The sequence below is a fragment of the Cyrtonyx montezumae genome, unplaced genomic scaffold (assembly GCF_038088225.1).
Source record: "Cyrtonyx montezumae isolate F1298 unplaced genomic scaffold, pur_monq_1.0 scaffold_7, whole genome shotgun sequence".
Classification (NCBI taxonomy): domain Eukaryota; kingdom Metazoa; phylum Chordata; class Aves; order Galliformes; family Odontophoridae; genus Cyrtonyx; species Cyrtonyx montezumae.
In genome coordinates this window covers 16,422,232-16,436,372 of record NW_027072078.1, presented here as the reverse complement: position 1 = coordinate 16,436,372, position 14,141 = coordinate 16,422,232, and the positions used below count along the sequence as shown (strand labels likewise).

The window sequence follows — 14,141 nt, the reverse complement described above, 5'->3', positions numbered from 1 at the left end:
ATTTTGACTGTTGCTTGTTTTCAGTTCCATTTTCCAGAAGATGTAATAGAAAACGCATCCAAAAATGAAGCCTCCAACCAAGCAGTAGTACATACATCATTCCAAAATCAAGACCCCCTATTTATTTCCTGAAAGCTACAACAGATACAAATTGCACAACTATACTACTAGATAGAGCAAATTCTTGGCTACAAAACACATAGTCACCACCATTAGTGATGTGTTCTCACCAGTGATGAACAAGAACCTGCATGTTGTGTCAAGAAAAATCTGCATGGGCAGAGGTGACCCATTGTCACCATTGCTGAAACTCACCATCCACTGCCTCACTGCGCTCACATCCACTGTTTGATCTCCAGAAACATTCAGCAACCATCAACGAATGTCAGTGGCTGCCATTTTTTCCACATGGAGGAATTCAGGTCCACGCCTTTGCTTCATCCACACTTCTGTCAGACATCACTTTGTCCGACTGCACCTCTGCTGCCATCTGTCACACAGCAGCAACATGTAACAACACAATAACTGTATAATAATCAGTGCCCACATCACAAAACACAGGTAAAGAGAAAGTACTGTAGTACAGCCAAATTCCGACTAAAGCACCAGTGAGCCAGGTCACAAATATTCTCCCCGCTGTTTTTCTTTTAAATGTTTTTTTAACTGCCAAAGTATAAATCAGATAATAAAAGAGATCAGTAGAAAAATCAAATTCAAAAAGCACAAACGTCAAGTTTACATGCATCATAGAAACAAAGGGTACTGACTCAGAATTCCTTTCCTGGCATTCAAAGACAACTATACTCCAAAACTACCAGGAATCCTATTTGTGACATAGATCCACCATTAAATTTAACAATTGTTCATTTTAAGAAATGAATTTCGCTGTTCAGGAACTACACTATAGAAGAGAAAATAATACTGGAGCCCATCTGCTAAGGACCTTTATAACCACATCTGTACTTATCAAGTAGGTACAGCTGAAAGAAGTCATCCTTAAAATAAATGTTGTATTGGAACATATTACAAGAAAAATAATATTACGCAGCACTAAATATGTAAAAGTTCATGATTTTCTGGGATAAACAGGAGGTTAATTTACATATACACACACTGCGTTGCAGCCCTAAGTCTGTACAATGGAATTCTCTTTAATAAAATAAGCAGCGTTTGACCAATTATCTGTTCTTAAAACTATGAATTCATCTTGAAGCACATTGCTAGGCCTGAAGTTTACTACAAGGATGTTCCCTCTAACCACGACTACACAATAGTGTAATTGCACACAACATAGTATTACACTTAAAAATGGTTATTTTGATGATTGCACTACAGAGTTCTGTACTTCCAACCTATGTGGATACAGCTCCGTAATTACACAGCTTGAAATCCTCATCAGCAAATCCAAATCATTTGGATTTCAGGAGCATTTTATAATCTTGAATAATGCATGGCACCTCTGCGGCAGGAAATTAAAAACAAATGTCATAAAAATGCAAAGCTTCATAATCTGTATCCTAAAAAACTGCATTACCAAAATAACGTGTTGCTTAGTAAGTACTAATAACAGTGATTTCTTTACTCCTCCCTCTGGTACTCACAGTTCAGATCCCGCTTCAAAAATAATCAGACTAACTCCTACTAAAATATCTTCATCCATATGTAGGTATGTGGTGGCTCACATCCTTTATGGCACAAAAGTTACTAAGCAGATATTTTATTTCAGTGGATCAAAATGGCATAAAACTTTTTCTTCCTGATAACTGTGCATTTTGGTTTCATTACTTGTTTTAAAAAATAATTTAGAAAAACAAAAAGAAATGTAAAAAGGCAGCAGCTTGACTGGCCTGCACACCACATCATCACCAGCAAACACAAAACTCCACCTTAGTTCAAATGGTCTGCAAACCAAGGCCTGGTTTTTTAGTGACCGTCTCCCAACGTGATTTCAAAAAAACAACAAAAAGAAATACAGCCACTTCTACAGAAAGCCTATACAAACTCAGTAGGTTTCAGCAAAACAGGTGTGGTCCTTTGGAATAAATCCAGTAGATTTTATGAATCGTGAGTAGGGGAAAAGCCATCAGGGGAAAAGCACAGCTGCTCTGTTCTACTCTATCCTGCTCCAGGGCTCTCCATGTGTCTCACGTGTACCCTTAACACCAAAGGAAATCAAATAAAAAAATTTAAAAAAAACCACACCCTCTCCAGGGAAGCTGAATAACATATGACAACATGAATAACACTACAGCAGCCTGCATAAAGGCGCTGCAGCATTCACTTCAACAGCTAGAAGCTCTCAGCTGTAACAAAATCCTACATAACAAAATCCTACATAGCTGCCTTGTTTGTTCTGTATGAATGTAATATACTGCTGTACAACACATTGGAGTTTTTTATTCTTCATTCGGCATTCCAGTTATCAAGAAAGTTACAAAGCCCAAGAGAAAATACTAGACAGCTCAATTACACAGAGGACTGGAGCCTGAACAAAACTGTTAAGTATGCATAATTGGTATGGAACAAATATTTGAGTATCAAACCACACCACAAAACAATGGGTGAAGCCTCACATTTTCAGGCTCTGCTGACCCACTGGAAGCTAACAGCTAAGCCAACATCAAGGCCCTGCCACCAACTCACAGGGGAGTTTTTAAGGCAGTACTGCCGTTGCTCCCTGCTGAGAACTGTTCCCTCAGAATTCCACAGCCCGTTGGCATTGCATTTTATTTTAGCGCAGTTGAGATACTCTCATCTCCTGCCTTTTTATTTAGGCTTCATTTTGCCATTTATCAACCTGCTTGTAAAAATCATTTCCTTTATCACCTCAGGCACTTTCCCGCCACACCTCCTTTGCTTACATAAAAATTACTTCAGTTTTGACTTCCTTCTCCATTTAAAGAAGAAAATGATGGCTGACAGGAAGAAAAAACTGTTCAGAAGTGGAATCACTTCCACATAACTTAACTGAAATAAACTTATCACCCTCAAGCACGCATCACCTTTCAGCCAGGACAACTTGGCAGCTCTGGGGAGCCATGCTCGGTTCACAAAGCAAATGCAGTGTGAGCACAGCAACCAGCCAGCACTTAGCGACTAGCGTACCTGGAAGCAACACCAAAGTCCAGAAGCTGCTACAAGACAACAAGTCCATCAGGTACCTGAAGAGACATTTCCTTTGCACAGTTACACTTATTTGCAAAGTCCACATTCTGAAGCCACGCTTCCTGTAGTTTTGCTGAAGCAATCACTCCAAACCAAGCTCACATTCAACATGATCACACTTCCAACACACAGCTTCGCTACATTCTTTTTGTGCGTTTATGCACATTTGAAAATATGACTCTGTATAAAATGGAGGGAAAACTAGATGGGCACATTACAATTATACAATTAAGATGTGTCAAACACAGGCTCAGTGTACACAGTGATTCCAAGGAAAATGTTTGGTATTCACTTTTGGTACAACAGAACTTTTCCTGTGGCATTTTTTTTTTCCTCAAATAAAAGAAGTTATTTCAAGCGAGAGATCTGTTAAAACAGCATACAAAAAAGGACCCCATTTACAGCTTCAGCTCATTAAAACCAGACAATTTAAACAGCCTCTTTTTTTTTAATTCAAAAGACAGAATTAGATTTTTTTGAGCTAATCTATCATTCAGAGCAACTGGGACAAAAACCACTTGGCTAGCCAACTCAGTGAAAACAAAATTATTTTAAAACTATTCAAGGCTTGCTTTGACATCCCATTCAGACCACACGATTGCTACAGAAGTGAGACCACGAATGGCTCTTGTCATAAAGAACAGCCCAATCTTTCACATATAATACTAAATTAGGCTTGGTTTATATGCACAGAAGAAGTTACCTACTCTAGCATGCATAACCATGCAGCTAGCCACTACTAACTCCATCTACTGTGCTGTCTGTTATCCAGCTTCTAATTAATTGCGAGATCAAGAGGGAGACATGAAGTCAGGATGAGCATCTCCAAATGAAGCCATTGGGCACCCAGAGCCCCTCACCCTGCCCTCCATGACCCCCACCAGTACTAACCCACAGCAGTACTGAGCTGCTCCTCTCACCAGCAGCTGTGCCTCCTCACCTGCCTGGTAAGGACTGTCAAGAGCTTGTGAAACTCCAAAGAAATTGCAACTGACAGCTCTCCCTGCTTCATTGTTTTGTTGCTACAGTGGAAGAATTCCAATAGATTAGCAAGTGCATTTTGCTTCACAAAAACTGTGCTAATTTATTGCCATCAAACCATGATCTAGAGCAGATTAATGCTCAAAAAAAATGAACCAGTTAGTTTACTCTGGCATTACAATAGAGCTTGATGGGCAGCAACGACAAACAATTTTGTTTAAAGGCACAGAGGTTAAGTTAATGCTTATTTTTTGTATAGAATGACTGATTTTGTGAGACCACATTAGTGCCTTGGACACACAGGAAAGGATGACAAGGACAAGAGAGCAACAAAGCTGCAGCCTGTTCATTTATAACCTCTACAGACAGCCCTCACCAAAGGGAATCAGCACACAAATATACCTACCAAGGATTATTTAACCTATTTAGGAACTTCACACACCAAATTAGATATTGGTTCTATTAGATTTCAATACCTCCACTGATTTTTTGTACAGCTTAATGGTCCCCTAGCCAATATGCTCAGGGCTCAAAGGTTAACAGGACACAGTAAAACTATTAAAAAGTATATTTGTAGCCCTTTTATAGGGATCATTCTTCTTTATCAGAATACACAGAAAACTGTAGGCACGTAGAATGTCAACAGCTCCAACACCCTGGAGGTGACACAGGACAATTCCACCCAAAATAATAATTCTCTCTCTCAACCAGCATCCCAGTTACATGATTAAATGCTTCTCCTCTAGTTTAGAAACATATATATATGTCACTGCAGCTGCTGCCATTCAGCAAGGCTTACATATGACCAAGGCCTTCTGAGACAAGAGCCGCAAAGCATCACCTAGAGCCACACCTGCACGTATGTGCCTTATGTGCACCACACATAATTGAGGCATTGCAGGAAAGGAAATTGAGAAGTTTGCTGTATTCCTAAACAATCTCAGAGTGCTACAGTGAATAGCATCCTTCTCTCCTGGGCTCCTTCCAAAATGCAACCTCAGAAACACCGAATCTCACCTAGCACTTCCATAACAGAAGATGCAAGAACCTGTAACGTGAACTAGAAATTTCCTAAATGTGTTACTGTGACACATTCTCAGCCATAGCAACATCCACTGATAAAATTAAGTAATGCTTTGGAGGAAAAGTAGAAAATTGGATGATGTATCAAATATCCTGCAAACTACCAGTAACATTTGCATGAATGTTTGTCAGTATTTCAAATAGAGAAAATCCCGAGTAGATGTGTTATTATAATTATTTTATTTTTTTATTAACTGATGACACCAGTAAGCCTTTCCCTTAACTCCAGTTATTTGATTTTATGACATTTTATGCTTTGTATAGCAGCGTTAATCCTCAGAAAGCAGTCATTAGCCTCCAAACATTACCAGGAGAAAGGCCGTATGGGGCTATACGCACACTTTCAATAAATAGGGTTGAACAAGAAATACAAATTGGATGTGAAAAAACACCACCACCATAGTTTCACTGCTTTTAAGAAGCGCTCATTAAGTGCCACTGAAGTACCTCCCAGACAATTATCTAAGGTACTGAGAAACTGTATTCCATTAACTGTAACCAAAATGATGCACCTTTTATTAATTAACTGAACAACCAAGAGCATGCAAAACTAGCATTTGCCTGTGAATTATTTTTGAGCTCACCAAGCATATGGCAACTTATGTAGACAAAGCTATATGTTTGAAGCTATAAACATATACCACATTTAGATCTTCAGTTTCAAGTCACTAGACACTCGTTCCCTCTGATTTTATACAACAAAACAGCCAAGTATTATAAATCATATCTATGCTGAAATAAGTCACCAGTTTCTCAAGCTAATTTTTTGTGATAATTATAAAAACATTAAACGGGACTTGTTTGCATCTATTCCTTCGCCTAGAAAGGATGCCTACCTCATCTGAATTCAATGTTACAGACTCATAGCTTGTAAGACTAATAAACAGTCTACTTAAATTTTCAGTAACAAATCATGGATACCTCCTGAAATGCAACACAGTAGGGACAGCTGTTCTGGTCATCATAGGATTTGACTGCTTATTTTGTCACACATTCAACCATGACATTTGAATGATTCTCAAAAAAAAAAACAATTCTAAGCAGAGCAGGAGATCATCAAAGACATTTTAAGTGGCATAAAATAAAAGATGTCATGTAAAACTCTCATTCCTGCACCAATGCTTTCGTACAACAACAAGACACACAAAACTTCTTGAAAAAGTTTTCAGTTCTACATCAGCTGCCAGGCTCTTCTGATTATCTTCATGGCTATGGCCATGCTTTCCACCTTGGGTCCCCAAGATCAGAGAGCTACAACACCTACAGGCAGATGTGTTTCATTTAAGGATATTCAACACACACCTCATTTGCCACAGAGCCAAGAAAAATAGCATTAGTTATTTAAAAAGACACAGCAAAAAAAGCAAAGGCAGTATTTTCATTCAAACTCTACCTTATCTTTGTCTTCCACAACATCTGCCAGCACATCATCAGGGTCCAGGATTCCTCCATCTGTATACTCCAGGTGGTGGATGTTTACCCAGTAAGTTGGATCCTGTAAGAGAAAAAGAAGTTTTCTCAACCTAACCTCACAAGGTTTTATTGCTATCAAACAAAGCAGCTTTGTATCCCACCTCCTTCCCATCAACATGCATGGAGCTTCTCCTAAAATTGAAATTACTGAAAAAAAGAGATTAAAACTGTAGACATAAGCTTACCTATAAAATACTATGCAAAAGAGTTTTAGGATGCAGTTTACATTGTCTTACACACTTGGATTTTTAAGTTAAATACTTAGCTACTGAACAGTGCTTACATGGTATGAAGCTCTTTTTAGCTGCTTACTGCCAGTGAGGGGTGGAGGCACACCCTCTTATCTCAAAGCACAAGTTCTCTCACTTCTACCTTTCCACTCCTCTTTGCCATCCCACCCAGGGGAATGAGAGAGCAGCTGTGCAGGACTCAGCAGCCTATCAGGGCTAACCCACAACTCTCTACCCCCACTCCCCCCATTCTAGTTGGAAGGTTAGGTATTCATGTGGTTGAATGACAGTCACCTGAAAAAACACACAGAACATCCTTGTTTCATCTGAAATTTACCCCTAACTACAGTTATTTCATTCTGCACTGAAACCACTCATTTGTGAAACAGCAAGATATTCTGGGTTGGTGGCTTTATTATTCTAGGTGTTGGGCCTTCAAAACTCTAGGTTTTAATAGGATGTTCTCATCTCTGCAAAGTGATGACACAATCAACTACTGCAGCTCAACACTATTTTTAAGCCCGTGGTTTAACCATTTTCTCTATACCCACAAAACTCCTAAGATCAAAAGGTAGAGAGGAAATTTATCTCCAAGTAGCAAGCAAGCAGGTTAACTTAAATCCAACAATTTATTCAATGCTCAAACCTTGTGAAAGAATGTCACTTGATCCTACCAAGAAACCTACAACACTAGAAGTTTCTCTCAAATCAGAATGCGTCAATAGTTGCAGACATTCCTCTTGAACATTTCAGCAAATGCAGTCACAAAAGGTGTTCAGAGATACTAATAACCAGCATACTAGTTAGCCACAAACGTTTGTCTAATCAAGAGGAGTGGGTCTTATTTTTGCCTAAAAATAAATTAAAACCTGTTGTAAATATTATGCCATTTAAGAGTCCTATACAAAGAATAGAGTTGATGTGAAAGAAAAAAATTAAAAACAAAAAACCCAAAGAGCTGATTGGAATGTTTCATATTCAGTGCTTGCTTCTATTTGTGATTCTGTGGTTGTACTAACCCAGATGTGTCTTTGAAAGAGAAACAAAGGAAAAAAAGAAGTGTAAAAGCTGTATTGTCCTAACAGAATACAGCAAGTTGGCAGGAAACAAGCTCAAGACAAAGGGCCACCCTAAATTCCATCGAGCCTAATGAAATCCCAATCTTCCTTGTACTGTGGGCCACAACAAATACAGCAATTTAGTGCTTTTGTTAAAAGCTACATCAAGAGAAAGTGAAGTCTCTAGATCAGTCTGGAAGAGCAGGAGACATCATTCCTCACCAATGTTGGAGCAAGTGCAGCTTCAGGAGCCACTTCTTTTAACAGAAAGAAACAACACATCACACTAGAATACAGGAACTAAAGCAGCATAAGATGTATGCAGTTCCTCCTGCAGAAGAGCACTTCCCAGCCAGGTGCTGTTCCTCCTCACACCGACCCAGACACCACAGTGCAAGGACTGCAGTGACAGCAGCTGCCAGAATGCAGCACAGCCCACCTGCTCTTCACAACACAGTTCCACATCATCATTTCTATAAACTTAACCAGCACTTCATCCCTGAAAGTGAGAAAACAGCTACTACTGCAGGCTGAGAGGTTATCTTTATGGAGTTTGATGAAGCAAATAGTAACTACTTGTAGATAGCCTTGGTGGAGCAGCCTCTGTGCACTTACAGACATAATTCCTCTGAGCAGCACAACTGCTCGCTCAGACCAGAGATTTCAAACCCAGAGGACAGTGTGTAGCCCGCCAGACACTGTCCAGACTAATAAATCAAAATGAGGACCTAAGTTCCCTGGTACCAACACAACTGGACCTTAAGCTTATCTCAATAACCAGCTTTAATGGTGAATGGTCTGAATGCACAGAGGCCCACTCTTCCACAAGACAGTCAGTGAACAGTTCCTTACACAGTGTGGGACATTTCTTCCACAAATGCAGTTTTTCCATGTCTCATACTTGCTTTGCACTGCCTTCCAGAACATCAGTACTCAGTGTATATATGCTCCACCTAGAATAGGGAGGGGGAGGAAACTAGACTACTAAGAACACAGTTGGCTTCAAATCCATAGATCTGCTGCATATCTGCTCCTACACACTCTCAATGACAGGAATGGGAAGAAATCTTACTACACTGCATATAACTCCTATAAGAAAGTTTAATTAAGGTATGTAACAGAAACATCATCTTAATATTTAAAGAAAAAGCATGAATGGGTTACCTGGTACAGTGCATACCAGCACTTCCTAAATGAATACAGAACAGTTACACTACTGTGCATTTTACCTTAAGGCTGCAAGTCGTATCTACGTTCAACATCAAGCCACTTAAAAGCTGTTCATCATCATTTCCTTTATATGTGGGGGAACACTTCAGGAATTACTATGCAAATATTTACCAAAAGATAAATTAAAGCCAGCTTACAGGAACATGCATGTACTACATAGGCAGAAGTGACATAAATTTAAAAGGAGGGTTTAACATTCATACTGTTGCAGAATCTGAACTGAATTGCTGTCACTCACTGTGCCTTCAGAGCTCAAATCTAAAATAAATTCAAGAACTCCTCTATGCATTTGTTGAGTAAACATTCAAGTGAAAGATCAATTGCTCTAAGATACTCCCATTTGTTTTATTATTTAAATACACATATAAAAATGCGTTTTATATATAAAAAAAACTTGGGGGGACCATCTTAATTCCTTTCCCCCTACCCACGAATTGAGGTAGGAAAGTGTCAGTCAACTTTTCTAGGAAGTAAGCAACTTACTTTACAAATGTTGCTACTTATACAGTATATTTTAGTCTTAATGAGTGAAAGAATACTAACAAATTTAAGTTCACCTTTGCTGGCCCATCAATAAAAGAACACCGTCTACTGATGTCACAGTTCATCACTGTTTGGTGCTGTTTCTTCTCTTCAGCAGAATACAAAATCTAACCTGAACTTCCATAATTAGAATATGAAAAAGATAGGACGTACTGAAATCATGCAGAAACAAGGGAACGAGTTGGTAAGACTGCTCCCACAGTCATTTCCCAGGCTGGGTACTTTAGAAGCACCTCCACATTACCACTTCACTTGAGCAACTTGATTCTGGTGAAATGCAATATGAAAAAGGAGGTATGAAAAATCACATACAGCTGCTCCACGACCACAAAAATAGAATGAATACCAGGTCAAAGTCTGAAGGCAAACAACGGAGTGTGGCTATGGTGCTTTCTGCCATTTAGACAACGTTAAAATAGAGATTAAGAACTTGCAATCACAACATACTTCCTCATGAAGAGGACATTTTCAGTTCATGTCAGTGATAAGAGAGAAAGAGAAAGACAGAGAGAGAACGTTCTACCATTTAATCATTCTATACTGTAGATATATTGCCATGTGATCTCTTACCTCCCAGCAAATAAGTACTTGATGTCTATGAGCACAATAGGCTATGTAATGCAGCAGCATCCGTAGCTGAGTAACACTAAGAACCCAACACTCACTAATCACAGCAGGCAGAGCTGACTACAAACAAGACAAGTATGGCTGCAGCCTCAAACATAGAGCAGCCCCAGCAGTCACTTATTTGCATACCACAACCACCCCCAGCCATGAAGCATCCCCCTCACATAGCACTGCAGTCACCTGCCAGCAGCTGGGCCCCTTCACCACTTGTACCAGAGGTGGGGTTTCAGTTCCATGGGAACACAACTACAGATTCCCAAAAACCAACAGATAACCAGGATGTGAGGGTTTGCATGATATGTATTAACTCTGCTGATGATTAAGTACTCCTTGGTCACAGCAGAGGAATTTCTCAGGGCCTGGAGCTGAACACTGCAATCCCAGCAGCAGCAGAACACACAGGCACCTCCACCTGCTCAGAAAGAACAATAACGAAAACATGTCAGACTGTAACAGAGGAAGTTATTCCAAGCAAGCTACTGATGAAATACCTCATTTTACACATTTTTCCTCCCCAAACACACATTAGCTTTTTACTCAGATTCATTCACTTATTTTTCAAGACTAAGTGTGTAACCTTTCCATTTTTATTTCTTTTTCTTTCCCTTGTAAAATCATCACTGGACATGATCATTGCCAAGGGATGGAATCACAAAGTAATGAACAGTTGATTTTCACTTAAGGTCACTTTAAATATCCAGTTTTGAAAGCTGCTAAAACTCAGTACTAAAAGAGAGGCTGCAACCAGACCAGGAAGTGAGATAACAGATACATGCTGCTCACTAAGGCAGGCTAGGCCTGAATATTTTTTGAAAAATTAATAGGAGTGCACACTACTATGACCACACACCAAATGCAACAGCGTGAGATGAGCAAGATCTGATCACCTTTTCTCTCCATCTCCTTCAGCCATATTCTACAGAGCACCACTACACTCCAGACTTCAGTTTGGATGGCTGAACGAAACATATCTGACTTCCATTCTTTTTCTTCCTCTTGCTTTCTCTGATTCTTTCTCAAGCACAATTAACAGCTGAATTTATTTATTTATTACTAAGTAGACAGACAAACACATATATAAAAATGTAACAGCCACCTTCTTATAGCAAGCTTCCAGCTCAGGCAGCCTCTCAAGGTGAAGATGCTTGCTACTCACCATCACATCTCTATTTCATTTTAAAAAAATAAAAATAAAAAATCTCAATCAAATTTTAAATTACACTCAAATTCCAAATTGGAACCCTTCAAAAATAAGAGCATTCTGATTTTATACTGAGTGTAAATAATAACTAATGGCCACTACCTGAACATTACCTGAACACTGAATACAATCCAATGTAAGATGTTACAGTGCTGAGGGATCACGTAACCCACACCCTTCTGCTGCACTCCAACATCGAACCCTTACGAAGTGTATTTCAGTGAAGAGCAAGCATACAGAACAGGCAAAGCTCTTTGGACATGGACATTTAGAAAAAGAGCTCCACACAGACTGCAGCTGTAGGGACTACAACGAAAAGCCCCAGCTGAAACTGAAGCGTATGGTATGCCGGGTTTTGAATTAAAGACAATCTGTAAGACCGTAAATAAGAAACGCAAATAGATTTTCTCTTTTAAACTAATGCCCTTTAGCTCAAAGCATTCAATATACCTACAGACAGCAAAACCTCAGAACTAGCTGTTCATTCACACAGCTCAGTTTGTTGCTAACTTTACACTGAAATACGCCAAATCCTGAACAAAAACTGATGAAATGCTCAGCAGCTACAAAGGAAGCAGCCATCACTTCAGTCCTGCATCTAGATACTATCTGAGATTATTTTATTTACAACTGTTTGGCTTTCCTTTGTTGAAGTGATTAATGCATTTGCAGCTGCCCCAGGACTGCTTATCAGGAGCCCTCAGTTCCAAATGTGTCACTGAGTAACAGCAGACTCCAAACCACACAGCACAGAATACAAATGCCGGTGAGACAATATAGATCACGTATGATTACATCCTCTAACACCACATCATACACACTGAGCTTTAGACAAAGCTCAAGTAAGGAAAAAAGCCAGCAGTAAATTACAGAAGCATATCCTTAATTCCACATGGAGTGCCATTACACATTCTTTTTTGAGAGAGGAGTTTTTTTTTTTCTTCCAAACATATATAAATATTTCACAGAAAGCAGCAGAGCAGCACTGCAGCCCCATCCCCTGTTTGAGGGAGCCACTGGGGAGCATGGTCTAGGGCCTGACTGACCCTCATGTCCCAAAATACATCTATTATAGTCAAATTAAGGTGCTGCAAATATGCTAAGACACCCAGGGTACGTTTCAAAACCAAAAGCATTATAAGTATTTGAAGAAGCAAGCTGAGTGCCTTTGAGGCAAAGGTTGAACGGTTCATTACTACAGAAAGAAAAAAAGGGAATGGGAGTAATAAATGAACTTAGAACAGGCTGTGCTAGGACAAAAATAAAGCATCATCAGCCACCCAGGTGTTGGAGCAAGGTCTGCACCAGACAAAGCTGATACACAACAGTTGGTTCTCACATGAAATACTGAGTTAACCAGGCTCTACTTCTCAGCAGCAAAAAAGACTGTTAAGAATGTTCTCAAGGTATAAAAACCAGCTAGCACTGCCAAATTCCATAAAGATTAGCCAACTGTACTGGTTCTGGCAATTGGATGCAGAAAATACACACTGTGAATAGACCAAATGACCTCTAAGTGCACTGGCAGAGTTACGCAATGGAGTCAGGTGAAACCCAAACATAATCCTCTATTTCTTGAGATCAAATTCCGGCTTCATTTGACTGAAATATACAACATCCCAGAATTAACATTTCATCAAAACTTTATGATATAAAAAAGAAATGGATATTGGCTAGATCAAAGTCAACAAAGAAGATAATGAGGTTATTCATTCTTTCACTGAAGCTCAGCGCCACTGGCGTGCAGAAGGGTTTTTCTCTCCCTGAACAGGAAGAGCAAAAAGGCATCCTTCCTACCTCTCCTCCAAATACCTTCAGGAGAACAGAATCACAGAGGAGTAGAGATGGAAGAGCTTTGGAGATTTACAAGGATAGAGAAGGCCTCTTCTACTCTGATGAAAACACTTTTCACTCAAACATGAAGAACGACATGCATCCCAGTCACTGAGCTGTGGCAGCTTCCTCCAATCTCCTGCACAGGGTGGCCTTTCCAGAGCTGGAAAGAGGGATGTGCACTTAGCAGCATTTCTTTCACAGCTACAGCCCTACAAGGAAAAACTTCATGCAACAACAGGCAGTATGAAAGTTGACTAATGTTCTATTTCCATACAGATTACAACAGCATAGAGACATCAGCACAGTCACCTTCTTTTATTTGCAGTTTGATGCCATTCACCATTCAGACTGATCAGCCCAATGTACTTTTCCACCAGCTAACCTGCTCATTCTTTCAGTGTTAAGGAGGTAGGGAGTTAAGGAGCCCTAACTCCACATATAACATCCTCAAGCATCTGCTGAAATAACATTTCCCTGTGAAATCTAACAAAAATCTACATGAAGAGTCTACAGCAAATAGAACATAACGTAGGCTTTGTTTCTTTCACAAAAATGCTCAAAGCTGACCAAGTGATAGGAATACTTTATCACAAAGCTCTGTCAGCAGTACTTGCAGTATAACATCACCTTCTCATTAACAGGGACTATTAAATCATGTTTTCCCAGCTCATATGCAGGCATTGGTAGAGAATTTGAGACAGACAGGTTCAGCCA

General features: G+C 39.5%; 1 protein-coding gene across 1 annotated transcript in view; it reads right to left on the bottom strand.

Annotated features, from left to right (window-relative positions):
• Positions 1-14,141, bottom strand: part of PARD3B (par-3 family cell polarity regulator beta) — a 359,707-nt gene that overhangs the window by 335,003 nt on the left and 10,563 nt on the right. The window contains exon 2 of the mRNA XM_065750387.1: positions 6,623-6,724. Within this exon, the coding sequence (XP_065606459.1) occupies positions 6,623-6,724 (102 nt within the window). The remainder of the gene's footprint in view (positions 1-6,622; positions 6,725-14,141) is intronic.